Here is a 17,198-nt window from a genome sequence, read left to right on the forward strand (position 1 = left end):
AATGGTTGGGATTGGAAGGGACCTCTGGAGATCAGGGGTATCTTTTCTTTTAATACAGTAGCCGTGACCCTCCACCTGCAAAGATACTATCAATGCCATGATCATATTAGTTTTACTGAGCCAAAATACACTCTGAGCACATAAATTAGAGCATGAATACCTACATGTCTCCTCTTTTGTCACTATTTCTGCAAAGCATATTATCTTCATAGAGAGTCATCGTAGGCGAGATCACAGAAGGTGAACAGCTATTATAAAAAAAGTCTTGTCTTAAACTTGGGGTTGAGAATTGTTTCCTTTAGTGAAGAAATCTGTGTTTTTATTATGCTTTAGCTAAGTGCTGACACTTCAGTCATGAAGAACTGACGTGCTATGCAAGAAAAATACCTTACAAAATCCTAGCATACTTTTTTTTTTCTTTCTGTCTGCTGGGCATGTGCAGAATTCTGAAAAAAAAAAAAGAAGTATTTCATTAGGTACCTACATCTGGATTTTAGATTTCTTTGAAGATAGGTGCAAATGTTTGTTAAAAACATCCTGTGCCTTTTGTAAATAAAATGTAATCAAAACTGGAAGGAATGGAAACACTTGCTTAAAAAGTGCTTAAGGAGCCCATCTTGGAGTGAATTATTAGATATTCCCCTATTTTAAATGGCAAATTCTGTCTTTATTGGTTCAACAACTTCTTTGTGAGGCTCTGTATGGAAAAATCATGCTTATTTTCTTACAGCTATTTATTATTTTCAGAACACATGTGGTCTGAAGTACTTGTATTGTACCTTAATGACTCTGAGATATGCAACAGATTTATTTCTAATTTTATGTCTTAAGTAACTTCTCAAAGGCAGAACCCACAAACCTATTTATTTAAGAGACTTACACCAAACAATATATAATTGATTTATCGATATAGTGCTTCTTCCTTAAAGAAAAAGATTTTTTTCTATTTTCTTTTTAGGAAGGAGGCACAGCTGGATGAAGAAGGACAGTTTCTTGTCAGAATAATTTATGATGATTCCAAAACCTATGATCTGGTTGCAGCTGCAAGCAAGGTCCTTAGTAAGTAATGCGGCTGTCTTTGCCTATTCATCACATAAAAGGTACAGCCCACACCCCCCAAAAAAATCCATGTACCAGAGAGAAACAGGATTTACCACAGAGGAAGTGAAAACAGGGTATTGGTCAAAGAGAGAATTTTTAAAAAATCTCAGAAGAGAGGATTTTTTTTTTAAATTTATCTAAGATATTTTAATTCCTTTTGTTCCTTGAAGTGATTTTTATTACTTCCAAAGTATTCCAAGTCACAGGTACACCTTAAACTGTAGTAATATACCTTGTCCTTAGAGCATGGTGTTACAAGTCGTCATGAAGTAACAACATACTGCTGTAACTACCTTGCCAATACACCCAGGTTTCAAACACTGCTGCAAGAGAAGCCTGTGAATGAATCCTTGATCTCTCTGCTGAGCAAGCATGCCGAGTTACAGAAATGTTTGTGGCATGGGCACATGTCATTTCATATCTGGGTCAACGTTCATTTTCGGTCATTGCAACTCTGGTCTGGAATTTACAAGATAGAATTATGCCCATCAGCATTATTTTATCTGAAGACCCAAGTGTGGTATGAATTTGTTCTGAATCAGTAATTAGCCAAGAACATGCTATACATGCATGAAATGCACAATGTGGCAAAGTCATAGTGGTAATTGGTAAATTACCACCTAATGAAATTCTGTATTGAATACTCATTATTTGCCCTGTGGACCCTGAATCTTATTTTTCTCATATTCTTGACTTACTGGCTCTGGGTAGAGTTTAGGTACTGTCTTATTTATGAATATGAGACTGAAGTAGTAAACAATGTGCGTGAAATGCAGTATTTGAACTGAATCATATTTTCCTGTTTTAACTAGATCTAAATGCCGGGGAAATTCTTCAGATGTTTGGGAAGATGTTTTTTGTGTTTTGTCAAGAATCTGGTTATGATACAATTCTACGTGTCTTGGGCTCAAATGTCAGAGAGTTTTTGCAGGTAAGAATTTTGTGCCAAATTATATTGGGTACCAGACAGAAATATGGTCAACAGGTTAGATTGAGATTTGGAGATAACAGTTGTACTGTATAATTTTCCAGTTATTTGTGGAGAGGTGTCTGAAAACTTTCTTCCATGGTATTTATATTCTGTAGAGCTTTCCACTGCTCAGCAGTTTTGGCATTGTTCTCTTTCCCTCCCAGTTAGTATATTATTCAATTACTTGATAGAATAATAATTTTCTCTTAGCATCTTTGAATGTTCAATTTGTAAAAAAGGACTGAGAAGGCAGGTAAGCTGGGGTTGCAGAGACATTCATAAAACTGAAAATTCATTTGAAATTCCAAAGAAAAGTTTTAAACAGGAGTTTTCATATGTAACAAAAGTATGGAATACAAGAGACATGAAAAAACCCACCAATTCAAATTTTCTGTGTGTGTGTTAAGTAAAAAGACTTACCTTGTTTATACTAACAGAAAATGTGGTCTTCAGATTTGTAGGATATTTCTTTTCCTAAGTTATCTTTTACTATAAATACTGGTTATTTCTAATTTTACATTATGTACAGATCTAGGGCTCATACACAGCTCATCTCTAAGCCATTATCCTTTATCCATGAGCTGAAAGTGGGATAGAGCAGCAGTGAAGTCAGTTTTTGTGTTTTCCTAACTGCACACAGTGTGATACTGCACTGTAAAACAAAACAAAATGAGAATGATTTTTCAATAGCATGGAACGTAGTGACTTCTCTAAAGTGTGATTTCTACATGTAGAAAAAATTGGCTTCTCTTTTTCGTCACCTGAAAATTGTTCACTTAAAAAAACACTTTGATTTGAGACTTGTGGTATATATCACTCTTGGAGACAACTGTATGCAGTAATGAAATTACAAACACTGAACTGATTAAGATTTCATGGGAGATTGCCCAGAAGCCAAGTGTCAAATCTCTATTGATTTTCGCCAGAAGTTTAGCAGCCTCTTGTTATCTGTTCCCTTAAAATCTCTCCAACAGCAATTGGTAAAAAGAGCAGAGTGCGTAGTTTACTGGAGTACTAGGATATTTACTTCTGTGTCTCACCACCTGCCCCAAAATCTTAGATTATTCCAGAGTACCCTAAATGTAGTCAACTAAGACTTTTACAAATCCCATGGACTGTAATTGCTAGGCAGACAGACAGGGTATGTCTGTGCTCCAACATGTGCGTACCATGTGTGGTCTGTATACTGTTGTCTGTCTACGGGATGTGACATCCTTTATATTTCATAGCGTATTCTCTGGCTGCCCTCAAAGCAAGCCTTCAGGTAAATGTAATTTTTAAAGATGAGTCACGTACTGAAGTTGCAGATAGAGTTAAGCAAGAGTAGGGGAGGAATTAAAGAACAGGTGTAGCTGGCCTGGTGCTCTGTCACTTTGGGTACACATGGGTGGGCCAGTCCTTCCCTCTTCCTTTCCCTCATCTCCTTTCCCATATAGTATACTTCTCTTTCCATTCCTTACCCTGTGTGATTATGAAAAGACTGGACATGTTTGTAGTACACACTAAACCTCTATAAAAGTGTGAACAGCTTACATTTGTGTGCTTCTAATGACAGTATTTTCAGCTGCTTTCTTTGAATTTCAGTGTTAACAGGTTACTTTGGCTATTACATACTTCTGTAAGTTTTAACAGGACTAATGTATTAGTAGCTGTGCCAAAAGTGTACTTTCTAACTTTCTGTTGTGAAGGAAAATGAATGTTATCTGTGATTTATTATTTTTGCATCTTCCAGCAGTTAGATTAGATCAGGAAACTGATTTATATACTTATTACAAAAATAGGTGCAGATTTGGTCTAATGTGCTGAACTTTTGTCTGATTCTTAAAATATATAATAGAGTTCCAAAAGGTGCTTCTTGAAATCTGTACTGAGTCCAGGATATATGAAATAATTAAGGGCTGCAGTTTTTTGAAGCATGTGAAAATAAATCTCATGTTTATGTCCTGTTTCCCCTGACATCTCGGAGAAAATTTAGTTTATTCATAGATGAAACACAGATACTTCAAGCTTCATGAAAAAGGGAAAAGATAGCATGACTAAATCTAATATTTATATTTTCTATGAAACACACGGGCCTGGAAATATTGCAAATCATATTGAAAGACACCATGCCAAAGAGAAGCAATGTGAAAAGAGGTACCTCCCAAGAAACTCCAAGTGTGCTTTTATGTTATGTTCAATAGCTTTCAACTGAATGAAAATCAAACACTGGGGTAGTGATCAGTACTCTTATTCAGGGGATCATTTATATGGCTTTTGCGTTGTTCATAATTGCAGTGCAATAAACTTCAGGGGACTAATTCCTCTTTTAGAAAAGTTTCCAGATACTCTGTACCACACATAGCTCAACAGCATATCTTTGTATTTCGGGTGCCAATCACAACTCTTGCTTTTAGACAGGCCAGGATCAGCCTGATTTAGTATCACTGCTTGTTCTTGCTTGGAGATCCCTTTGCGTTTCACCATGGAGCAGATCAGTGCTCTCCAAAGCTCTATAATTAGTGTCTCTGGATGCAGCACGAGCTCTGGCATACATCTGAGGAGCCAAGGATTGAGAGAGAGAGCTTAACCTATTGTTATCTGTACCTGACCATACCTCTGGTCCAGAGTAGGTGAACAAACCAGAAAAAAAGACACATTCTTTCTTTCAGAAGCTGCAATATCAATTTAGAATAGATCAAACACAATAAAAAATAGGAGTGGGAGTGACAATGACAATGTCTAAACAACAGGATCTGGGAGTGATTTCAGCTTCTTGATCTGGAAGCACATCTCTACCTCTTCTTGAGTATGTGTTGGAGCAAGGTTTTGATTATAATAAGCTCTTTGCTCACCCCATAATCTGTGTGCATAGGGAGAAAAGACACATTGGGGACTGGAAAGCAGCTGCTATACATCCTGGGCAAGTCCTTACTCTGGATGATTAGGGAGTAGAGACTGAAGGGCATATTACATGGGCTTGCCTGTGACATTGCTTGGACAAAGTCAGCAGTGATGGGGTAGTAGGGTGGTAAAGTGGTCTTGGAAGAATGAGGCTACTGCTATTTGTTAGCAAGACGTGCCAGACATACATGTTAATAATTAGACAGCAGTCTTGTAAAAATTCTGTCCTTGACATTGGCCATTTCCCATAACAAGCTCCTTTTGAAATTCTTCAGGTGTTGATGATGGTGTAACTGGAAGGTTATCCTATTTTCCCATGTATCTCCCTAAGATTTTTTTTCCAAAAAGTCAATATATCCCAGCTGTTTCTGAGGCATATGTACTGAAAGAGCAGTTCTGTGCCCAATTAAGGAGATTGTGAAGCTCTCCCTTGGAGCCAGTGAGATCTCTCGCTCTTTTCTCATCCACACTCTTTCAAAGCAGTCTCTTCCAATTTTACTGTCTTGAACCCTGCAAAGATCTTCAGAGTTTGCCTTCAAGTGTTATACTTTTTGCAATTGAATGACCACTAACAGCTGGAATTAATTGACTCCCAGATTGTTGCCTCTTCAAGTTTTAATTTAGAGGTGTTGATATAGCAACAAAAACATGAATTTGAAACAAACTAAAAAACTGAAGGAGGAAGTTCCAGGTTGAGTGCATCCTACGGAATTCATTTCTAAGAGTCCCATTTCCTCTGGAGGCTTCCCAGGAGAAGAAGCAGCTGTTCGAGCACTTCACAGCTCACATGAAATCAAGTTCGGTGTGCTTCCACAAATCTGATGACCGACAGATGCTCATGAAAGGTGGAGAATGGCCGAAACAGCATAATGAAAATATTTTCATCTCACTTTTCCTTGTGCTGGCAGATAACAATATGCAAAGCCTGGTGCTAGCAGTTACCTGGGAGGGTGTGAGAAAAACATTGGAAATACGCAGTAATGTTCTGGACTTAAGATGTAAAGGAGTTGCATGAATTTTATAACATAGGTAAAAATTATGTGGGTTGCAGAACTATCCAGCAAAGTTCCTCTAGGTTGCTCTTTCTGTGTTAAATGTACAGATGATAGTAAACTGGAGCCTTGATAATTGCTTCATAATCAAAGTTAGAGCTAATGTTGTGTTCTAAGTGCGATTTTGATCTCATTGTTCTCTTAATTGTCCTTATTGGATATGCCTATCAATGTATCATTTAACTTTCCTCTCCAGACAGCATTTTTTCTGATCAAAATTTAAAGTTAAGTATATAAGATGTCCAGGATATCAGCTGGGAAAATAGAAGACCTCTTCCCTTTCTTGAATAACCTGTTCTGAAACATTATTACAGCAGCTGTGATAGGTTCCTTGTATTCTATGGATTTTTTTCTATTATTCTCAAAGGAAGTATGTAAGTAAGGAAGTAGTCTTTTGATTGTTTAGATCTTTACTTTAAAATTTGAGACTTTGTCAGGCCCTGTAAACTTGGGTTGGTTGTTGTGATGTCAGAATTATCCTGTTTCATTGAGAATGAGGAAAAAGATTCATGTTTATTCAGACATGCGTATTTGTAGCTGAGTATTTCAAAATACTGCATGGTCAAGCATGAATTCTTAATATCTGGAATAATTTTTAATAGTGCCAATTTTGATGACTTTCATCGTCTCAGTATTGCCACAGTAGATGGAAAGAACATCACAAGCTACCTGAAGAGCCTGCTATGATGACAGTTCTACAAATAATAAGGCAAATACACTGGGACTGTGAACAGTAGCAGAAAGGAGATGTTCAGATTAGATAGCATGTGTATGTACTTACTTTATTCGAACTAATAAGTAAATGCCTTATAATCATGTTTTTAATTTTTTCTTCCAGAACCTGGATGCTTTGCATGACCACCTTGCTACCATTTACCCAGGTATGCGAGCCCCTTCCTTTAGATGCACTGATGCGGAGAAGGGGAAAGGACTCATTCTGCATTACTATTCGGAAAGAGAAGGCCTCCAGGATATTGTCATTGGAATCATCAAAACAGTAGCTCAACAGATCCACGGTACAGAAATAGATATGAAGGTAATGTCTGAAGGGATGTACACATTGGAAGTTTATGTCAGGAGGACAAAATCAGGAAAATCAAAAGTGAAGTGATGGCAAACAGTAATTTTCATTGTTGCTGTCCTCTGCCAAGCAGTGGCATCAGTACTGACTCAGGAAGAGCCGTCATCATTTGTGTTGCTTTAAGGACATGGCGGCCGTGTGCTGTGAAGGTCAGCACTAATTTGCAAACAGACCCAATCAGGAACAGTGCAGGACAACATCCCCTTATTCAAAGAAGGAGACAGCGTGTACAGAAATTAGGTACTGGGTTATTTGGGGTGCTTTTTTCCACTACATGTTTGGCATATATTTCTTATCGTCTACTGTGTTCTGTGAGAACACGGACGTTTTGTCCCTGTGTCCTAGATTCTTCATCTATTAATATGTGCAGGCTGTGAGGCTGATGTGTGTTGATGAGACCTGGCTGGTGAGTAGAGGGTTTTCATCCAGCCTGCATGCCAGGTCTGTCCCAGAACCAAGATGTGCTTGTGGATCTCAGGCTACCACTGCGTGGGAGTGTGGCTAGATATGCACCTACTGCCCCAGAAGTGGAAAAATGTTACTCAGTCACAGTTTACATAACGTCATGTGTGCTAAGTCCCCTGGGAAAGAGGCTCCTGCTTTGTGTCCATGCCGAGCAACAGAAGGATTTAATTGATCGGGCCTCGCATATGTAGTAGTATAAAATCAGGGCTTGATCCAAGTTGCAGATATATCTGGGGAAAACCAGCAAATAAAATCTTTTTGCTGTTAGAAATATTGCAACTGATATAAAATATTTTTCACCAAGTAGAAAAGAATCTAAGCAGGTACAGCAAGCATTCTTTTTTTTTTTTTGACTACTCCTAGTCACATTACATTTTTAGCACAGTTTCATTGTATACTTGCTCAGAAAATCCATTCCAGTTTCATGAGTGTATCACAAAAACATGATAAGAGATTTACAAGGAACCCAATGACAAAGGAATTTGTATTGCTATATTGAAGGATTTGCCTTTTAGATTTCTTGTTATAAGCTAGCTCAGTTTTAAAGTGAGTGGCTAGTTCTGCATAGTGATGGTTATGTGCTTAATGTCCTTATTTAGATTCTGCTTTGTAGAAATCCATAGCTCAAACTTTTAAAGCAGGTGTTAGATATAGAAGGATGCAACAGAATCAAAACAATCTTCTACTCAGGTCGGTGTTTATTCAAGGTGTTGAGACAGACAAGAAGGACCATGTTGGAAAGTTGGCTGCAAGACTGCTGAAGGTGTTGCTTGACGAGCATTTCTCTTGGTAGCACAGGCAGCTCATGCAGTCTCCCTTCTCCTGCTGCTCAAGCTTGTCCTACGACAGCTTCTTCAGCTGTGTCACTCCAGCTGTTGTGAAGCTATAAAATAAACTAGGCTGGGGAAATGAACTGGGTTCTAAATAACAGGGGGGTTTTTTTGTCTGGGTTGTTTTTACCCACATCTGTTCCTGTGTGTGGTTTGTTGTTCTGTCTATCAGAGGGAGTTCTGCCAGCACAGTTGAGGGGTTGTGCAGAGAAAAAAGTGATCAGTGGGGCAGCGTAGAAATACGGGTTGTGCAAAGCAGCTACCAGAACAAACTTGGGACAAACTGCGTCCTCAGTCTGAATGTTACTTTGTTGAGAAGATTGTATTGGATGGTACTAATATCCATCGAGGACTTCTTACAAATAATGTATGTTCCAAAAAGGTGTTTAAATATTGGTTCTAAATTTACTTATCATTTTAATTTGACTTTGTTAGGATTTCTGAATATTTTATTGTTGTGCTGCAATTAAGACATTTAACAGTATCAGTCAAACCTATTGTAAGTGAGCACAAAGTTTAACTTAAATTCAAACTATTCTTTCAGACCACCTGAGCTAAAAGCACATAGGTGCCTAAAAATTAGTATTACCTCTAAACAGAAGAAAGTGTATATATTGTCTGTATTTTGTTTTCTGCTACCCTGTTTTTTCCCTTGTCCCTGTTAAAAGTCATGTGCCCTTGACCCAGAACTTTTTCTTGTCTCTGCTACTTAATAAAGCCTAGCCTTTGACACCTTCAGTGACATTAAATAGTGCTTTACTCCATGGGTACCCATAAACTTCAGTGGTAGATAAGCAGAGAATAATCAGCTGCTTGTTTCTGTAAGGTGAGAGTGCCAAAATTTGCAGCTTATCCACACAAACAATGAAAGTCTCGCCATTAGTCTACAGGTCAACTATTAATCATTAATGCTATAGAGTGAGGGTTTTAAAGCAGAGTAAGTCTGCCAGTGTGGTACGTGGCTAATTTTACGCTATTTAAAAAAAAGGAGAACAGGAGAAAAAAATTGACTGACTTTTTTCATCTCTATCCTTTGCCTTGTGATTTAGTCAATTAATGCTTTCATGTTTCAGACATTGTTTGAAATAGCACAACACAGAAAAACAATGGAGGTGCTTTTCACCCCCTTGGTTTTTGTGGACCAATCAGGTACATATGGATAAGATCCTCTTGACCCTTCTGCAGGCTCAACAGTGGCAGTTGTTCTGACTGTCTTATTACTAATGGCGATATAAAAAACAAAGCCAGAATGCAACCAGCTGCAGAGTTTACCTAAAAACTACTTATGTAGTCACAGAGGACAAGGAGTACTGATCCATTCATTGAATTGCTGGCTGTGTGTGAAGATAGGTCAATCACGGAGCATGATCAGCCTTTTAATTCTGTCACAAGGGCAGCTGGAAGTCTCCAACTCCAGGCCTGGCCATTTGGTGCAGTGCAACAGCCTGCCTTGAAACCAGCTGCCAGGGGAGACATCTGCATGGTTTTAACTTTGCATGTGCAAAGCAAAGAGTGGTGCCATTTCCACGGTGAACTGCTTTGCCTCAGGACCACCCTGAAACAGCTGCAGTGAAATTTGACAAGTAGCCTTGCACAGTCGGTTTTGATCAGAAGAGGTCAAGAATTTCATCCTGTATTGACCTTTAAATGGCAAAAACCTCACTTTGTATCAATTTTCACAATCCAATGGAAAAAGCTCCCTGTTGGAGGACTGTCTGTCCCTCCCCCATGCTGAGATAGGAGTGTATCTTGGAGACGTATCTATAGGACTGAGTCTTGTCTTATAGATACATCAGTGGAAGGTTAACAGATAGCATGTGTTCATTTTACATGCTGTATCACAGTGATGCTGCTTGATTCAATACCTTGTGTGAAGTTCACCAAATATATTAAACCACAAAGTCATTTTAAATAACTGTTCTCTGAATTGGCCTTCCCTGAAATATTGATGTGGCATTTCACTTGTCTAGGCAAGGACAAACTCTGAAGACACATCTTCTGGAAAGCACAGGCAGGTTAGCAGTTAGATGTTATATATTCTCTTTGAAACCAGGAGAGTGATTTTTCCCTTCAGTTTTTTTAACTGCAGTTACTATGGTGATTGAGCTCTTAGATGTGATGAACTGATGTCACTTCACCAGCTGAGACTGCAGGGGAGGAAGAATTAGACTCAATTCCTGGCTTTGTTGCTTCTGTCACTGAACTTTCATTTGTCGAACATTTAACAGAGGCTTCTTCAACAATATTTAAATGATACTGAAGTTCTGTGGCTTGCAAACTTTACTTGCAGAATGAAACAACAGATAAATTCTATTCTAATTAAGCTTACCGCAGAGTACCTAGGGCAGGTCTTTATGCCAGATAAGTTTCTGGCCAGTTTTGTTGGATCTGTAGATGCAAGGGTGGAGGGACAGAATTTAACAAATTATGCTAATGGCCAGAAGTACTCATTTTAAATTTGCTGACAAGGTAGATTAAATCATGAGATAGGAAGATTAGATAGTGCATAAATGATGTGAGCTGAAAAGACATCATGAGATTACACATCCAGTGGGTAGATTTTAAGGATGAATCAGTAGCTTTTTTAGCCAGGAGAGGGGTGTTATTGTGGTTATCTGTTAATAAGGGTCTGTGCATGGATGACCAGAGTCAAACTCAGTAAACTAGCCATGGCCACAGCATACCAGGTTTACCAGGTGTGTGCAGCTGACGTTGTGGCTGTCCTATAGATCTGACATGTTTCCATGTGTTCGGCCTGTTGTTCTAATCTGTAAAGGCTAGGAAAATAGCACATTGTGCGCAATGACTGACTTTGTCACTGTGTAAACTTGCAGGATCTGCGGAGGGTCATGTCTCAAACTTAGCTAGACGTCTTGAAGCACATAGCAGTTCTATTTTTGTAGGTATTTTTTTTTTAATCAACACTTGAGTTTTGTTTATTGATGCATCACTACTTTCTAATAAATGGAAAAAAATGAGAAGTTATGAAAAACCTGTTAGGTGCTGCATGGTAGCAAGAATAAACCTGTAAGTACAGGTGCAGCTTGGTAACAGAATATCAGTATGTAGTGACTAAGATGGTCATTAGGTGATAATGTCTCTGGAAGGAGATGTGCTGTTATTATGAACATTTCCTTAAAAATTATTAGATCTTTAAAAATGAATTTTAGGAGTGCTTTGGTGAATTAAGAAGCTTTTCATCCGAAGTATGCATTTTTTTTTCCAGTTGTGGCAAGAGCAAATCTTTGAAGTAAGATCCAAGACTGGAAATGATCTGGAAGCATAGATCAATACTAGTGATAATTCTACATAATTTGAAAATGGTTACAGTGTATAATCTCATCTATCCCTTGCAACAATAACAGTAGTAATAAAATAAAACCTTTGGGAGTATGCATGAGTGATAGCAAGTAAGAACTAAGACTCCGTGTTATGTCAATTCTCAGTATGGCCACAGTCTCTCACCATTTCAGGGATAAAGCTTTAAAAGAAGAGGAAGACATGGAGAACCTTGAAACCCTGAATTCAAAGGAAAACTAGGTTTCCATCTACTATGCTCCATTTTCCCAGACAAACTCACATAACTTGTTTTCCTCAAATGACCACCACGTATTCTTTCTGAAGTTTACCTCTTCTTAACTCATAATTTCCCACTTTTCTTTGCCACACACTGCCATATGGATTACCAATGCAGTTTCTTGGGGAAACTAGGTTTTATCATCATTAACATTTGAACTTGTTCATACATCCAGCTTTAGGGACCTACATTAGCTGGCAAATCTGTTAGGTTGATCTTTCCTGAGTTACTTATGTGTGCAATAGAAAGAGAAGATTGTTGCAGCACATGGTACCTAAATCGGGCTCCTGCTCTGAACTGTCCTTCAGAAAAACTGCTCCTTTAAATGAGTAGTCAAATAGGAGATCGAGGAACACTACCTTCTTCAATTAAGCATCATTTAGCAATAAAACATTGTTTTGTTGTTTTACACTCCTTCATTTTTATAGGAACAAATAAAAGTATCAGCATTCCCCAACATCAACTAGCATGGCTGACAGTTGTGGAGGAGAAATATTTAATAAACTAAACATGTTGGGAATCAAGCACAGGATTTGTGCATATCTGTTCTGTTTTCTTATTGTAACTGTTCCTCTCTGTGGTTAGACTGTTTGTAAAGGGCAGAATCAGGATGCATTAGAGATTTTTAAGAAGTCTTTTTTTTGCTTCAGTGGCTTTAGGATCAGACTCTACATGAAAGTAGAATCAGGTACAACATGTTCCAAAAAGTTGCTGCTGAACAATACCGTGTAAATAGAATTGTTCTGTTTCAGTCATTAAATCTAATTAAACTTGAGAAGAGGTGAGTTTGGCCTCTCAAGGTAAATTATGTGATTCCATTAGTTATTAGCTTGCTTTTATACAATACATGCAATACATGCAATACATGACTCTCACTGCAAGCAAAATTGTCCCTATTAATTTCCTTTTTTTTACTAACTTTGCATAAAATGACTAAAGTGTGAAATGCTGTATTCACAGAATCACAGAATGTTAGGGATTGGAAGGGACCTCAAAAGACCATTTAGTCCAATCCCCCTGCCAGAGCAGGAACACTTAGGTGAGGTTACACAGGAAGGTGTCCAGGCGGGTTTTGAGTATCTCCAGAGAAGAAGACTCCACAACCTCCCTGGGTTGAAGACACTTATTTGAGATTCTGTTCACGTAGATGACCCACTTAATATGGAATGCAGCTTGGAGAAGATTGTCATTGCTTTCAGTTTTATCTGTTGGTTCTGATCTTGCCATGTGCTTGAATGTGTAAGGACCCTGTATTAAAACATCTGCTGCATCCACCTTTCTTCTGGCTGACTGTGACATGCCCATCCTCTGGCAGCTGTGTTTGCTGTGGTGTTAATGACATTGCAAACAGCTTTCATCAAAATAAGGATTTTAGTGGTCCGTGTAATTCATGACTTCCCACAGGTTCATTCAAGGGGAGGGGAGGGTCCTGTTTTCTGGCAGGTACTGGTAAAAGCAAGCGTAACCTGAGCATTGACCCCTGATTTCAGGATGTGCATTTCACTCAAGCTATCTAAATTGTATTTGCGTGATCTTCAGTGTTTTGTTCACAAAAAATACTGTGGCTAAGCAAAGACATAATTATTCACCTTGAATTATAAAGATTCTCTAAAGTCGGAAATACTTACTAGAATACAATATTTTTCGAGATACAAATATAATTCTTGAATTCATCTTTCTGCTCTAAATATGCTCCTGTCTTCATAGTAGCATTCCAGTTATTAGTGAGTAGCACAGTTTTCAGTTTTTCATTTTTTCTTCCTTTTTCTAGGTTATTCAACAGAGAAATGAGGAATGTGACCACATTCAATTTTTAATTGAAGAGAAAGAGTCTAAAGAAGAGGACTACTATGAAGACCTTGACAGATTTGAAGAAAATGGTACCCAAGAGTCTCGCATCAGTCCCTATACTTTCTGCAAGGCCTTTCCTTTCCACATAATATTTGACAGAGATCTGGTGGTCACACAGTGTGGCAATGCTATATACAGAGTCCTTCCACAGGTTAGATGATTCTCATGCATGAATAGTCATAGAGATTCCTAATGCTACATGCTTCACAGGTTTATTGTAAAGATGAATAAAATAGATTTAGGATTCTCTGTCTAAACAGCATTCCCAGGTAAGTGTGTAAAATTTACTATGTTGTGCTCCTCTTGTTTGTAAAAGGACTATGAAAATAGCCCTAATTCTGCAACATATCTGTTCGTTATGATCATGTCCACGTGAAGTAGGAAAATAAGCGTCAGTTGGTCACCCACACAATTCAGGTGTTAGCTTGATACCTGATTCTTTCTTATAGCTCACTCCAAGATACATTTGCTATGAAAGTGGCAGATAACACTTTAAAGTGAATGTGAGACAGTCAGTACAACTTGGCCTGAGGTTCAGGAAATGGTCTTGCCGGTACTACTGTATAGTGTAGCAGCAGGTACATAGCCTAAGTATATTACTTGACAGTAATGCCTTCAAATACTTGAGCTGTCAGATGCCCAATAACTGAAGAGCAGAATAACCAAAATTGTAACCTACTTTCTTGGCTTGTGCATCAAAAGTATCAGTATTAACTAAGATGAGATAAACTATGTTTGTGGTATATATATACCTCTGTTCTCAACTGAACGCAGCTGCTGCAATTTCCTCTGATTATTAACAGGAAAAGAGTACTCAGAGGTCCGTTTAATGTTATGTATTCTGTAGATGAATAGGATACCTCAGTTCTTGCCTGAACAAGCTGCCTATTTTTTCTAAAAGTAGGCAACAGGTAAAAGCAGTAAATGAGAGAAGCAAAAGGGAAGATGATGAAAACATTGAATGATCTTTACAATTATGGCAGCTAATGTTACACACACCATGTTGATTCTGAATCATTGACATACTTTTCAAATGCAATTTTATTTGCTTTTTCTGCAATTTGTTTTTGGTGATTTCTCTCTGAATTTTGCAGAAAGATTTGAAAGAAGAGCTTTTTAAGTAGCTCTGCCAGATTTTTCCCAAGGGCATTCACTGAGTGGCTGTAACTAACAATTCAGCCTACTGAGGATGGTTGTCAGAATCCTTATTATCAGAGCTGATGCTTTAGAGAAGATAGTATTGAAAAGGGAGTTTGAAGGAGGTCACTTAAGAGGAAGACACTGGAATAATTTTTTTACTATAGAGTAGGAACAGTTTGACAGATAACAAATGTGATAGTCTAACACAATTTTACAAAGTCATCTTGCAGACTAGGATTGCACTTGAAAGTCAGTATACTTCTGATGTAAAGTCCTTAATTTTAAAAACCTTGTGTTTTAATGGAGAAATGCATAAAGTATATATTCTCTTCCATTCATTATTGTCATCTAAGCAAACTGAATATGATTACTCCATGCATATTTTTATTATAAAACATAACATTTTATTTTCTTTTTTTAATTTTAGCTGCAGCCAGGAAATTGCAGTCTTTTGTCAGTTTTCTCCTTGGTCCGGCCTCATATTGATATTAGTTTCCATGGGATCCTCTCACATATCAATACAGTCTTTGTACTGAGGACCAAGGTAACTAGAGAATATTCACCTGGCCTTTCTTTAAGTAAGTACGCTTTGGAGAGACAAGAAGTGCTGAAAGCTCAGAAGTCTTCAGAGAAAATTCTTTGCACTATAGTACGCTCAGTCCCTTTTGAATCTTTAGCCAAGGAAAAGTCAGAGCCATGAATTCCTGTGTAGCTGCTAAATAGAATGCTTTATAGGGATGCTGAAGTACATATACTTCATGTCTGATGCTTTCTTTGCAACGGGCCAACCCTTTATATGGTACTGTACCAAAGTAACTGTAGAAGGGCAATTACATTTACTTTTGCTTCATAACAATGTGTGAGACAAACATGAAATGTGCTCTTGCTTGGGCCCATGTGTTCATACACAGTTCTGTGTCCTTTTCTATAAAGAGGGGAGGAGAGGAGAGGAGACAGATGATATGAATGAATACAGCATGTAGAGGAGCACCCCCTATGTCTAAGAGCTTGTTTATTTATAGAAAACTGGACCTGAGAGAAACCAACAAGCTTTCTTAGAGATACTGCCAGGCACATATACAACTTCATAGAATAGGCAATACTTTAGTCAAACTACTGTTAGGAAGTGACGCAGAAGAAAACAAGAAGTTATGAACATGAATGTAAAGGAAGATACTGCGCTTTCTGTCTTCAAGGTAGCAAATCACAGTATGAAAATATGGGTAGTGTATGGTGTTCAAATGAGAAATTGATTGGTTTTTAATGTAGGCTGTAACTCTATTCCAAACATTCTGACTGCCTTTATAGTGAAAACCCTTACGTATGTGGCCTGGCGCATAACACACGTACCATTGCCCTTATATAACTGTGACTTCTCATCACCAGGAGGGGCTGTTGGATGTGGAAAAGCTGGAGTGTGAAGATGAACTGACTGGCACAGAAATCAGCTGCCTACGCCTGAAAGGGCAAATGATCTATTTGCCTGAAGCAGACAGCATTCTCTTCCTTTGTTCACCAAGGTACTTTAAACCTTAAGAGTTCTATAACATTGATTTTCATTTTACAATTTCTAATTTTAAAAACAGTTATGAGAGTAGTACTACAGAGATTAATTGGTTCATGTATTGATTTCATAGACTTTGGTGTGTTTTTACTAAAAGAGGGAGGAGCATTTACATTGTTGAATTATTAAATTATTGAATTATTAAATAATTCAATATAAACATTGGGATGCTCTGGCCTCATTTGTACAAATGGGAATTCCTCATGATTCCATGATTTTTTGCAGGTTTTGTCCTTTGTTTCTTACTCTGAGAGTGCTGAGAAATGTCACAGTGATGTGGTTTCCTCTGTAGATTCATATATTTTTGAAGTAGCTTTAATGTAATAGAGCAGTGATGGTTATAAAGAAGTGGTTGGAATGGGGGATTGAATGGAGTGCTTCTTTAGCTAAGGGCATGTTGAGCTAACACATCAGATTACACAGTTATGATATGTTAATCTCCTTTATAAAAGGGACAGAGTAGATGTAGACAGAAAGGGAAGAGGCTACCTTAGTGTAATCTCATATTTGTGTACTGAAGTATATACATTTGTTATGTTGAAGGAACTCATCAATGAGAATTCTGTGTTTAAATGCAAAAATCAAGAGCCAGATGTTAACGTGAATGAAAACGAATTTTGTAGAAGGGATGTGTGGTACAGCTCATCACAAATTCAGAGGCATAAGCTTTCTTCTGTTATTCAG

General features: G+C 37.9%; 1 protein-coding gene across 3 annotated transcripts in view; it reads left to right on the forward strand.

Moving 5' to 3' along the window:
* GUCY1B1 (guanylate cyclase 1 soluble subunit beta 1) overlaps positions 1–17,198 on the forward strand; it is a 40,531-nt gene that overhangs the window by 15,049 nt on the left and 8,284 nt on the right. For all 3 annotated transcript variants that reach the window (XM_065634338.1, XM_065634339.1, XM_065634340.1), the window contains 6 exons: positions 959–1,059; positions 1,914–2,032; positions 6,845–7,042; positions 13,731–13,961; positions 15,378–15,494; positions 16,337–16,470. In XM_065634338.1, coding sequence (XP_065490410.1) covers positions 959–1,059; positions 1,914–2,032; positions 6,845–7,042; positions 13,731–13,961; positions 15,378–15,494; positions 16,337–16,470 — 900 coding nt within the window. The remainder of the gene's footprint in view (positions 1–958; positions 1,060–1,913; positions 2,033–6,844; positions 7,043–13,730; positions 13,962–15,377; positions 15,495–16,336; positions 16,471–17,198) is intronic.

The sequence above is a fragment of the Caloenas nicobarica genome, chromosome 4 (genome assembly GCF_036013445.1).
Source record: "Caloenas nicobarica isolate bCalNic1 chromosome 4, bCalNic1.hap1, whole genome shotgun sequence".
Lineage (NCBI taxonomy): Eukaryota > Metazoa > Chordata > Aves > Columbiformes > Columbidae > Caloenas > Caloenas nicobarica.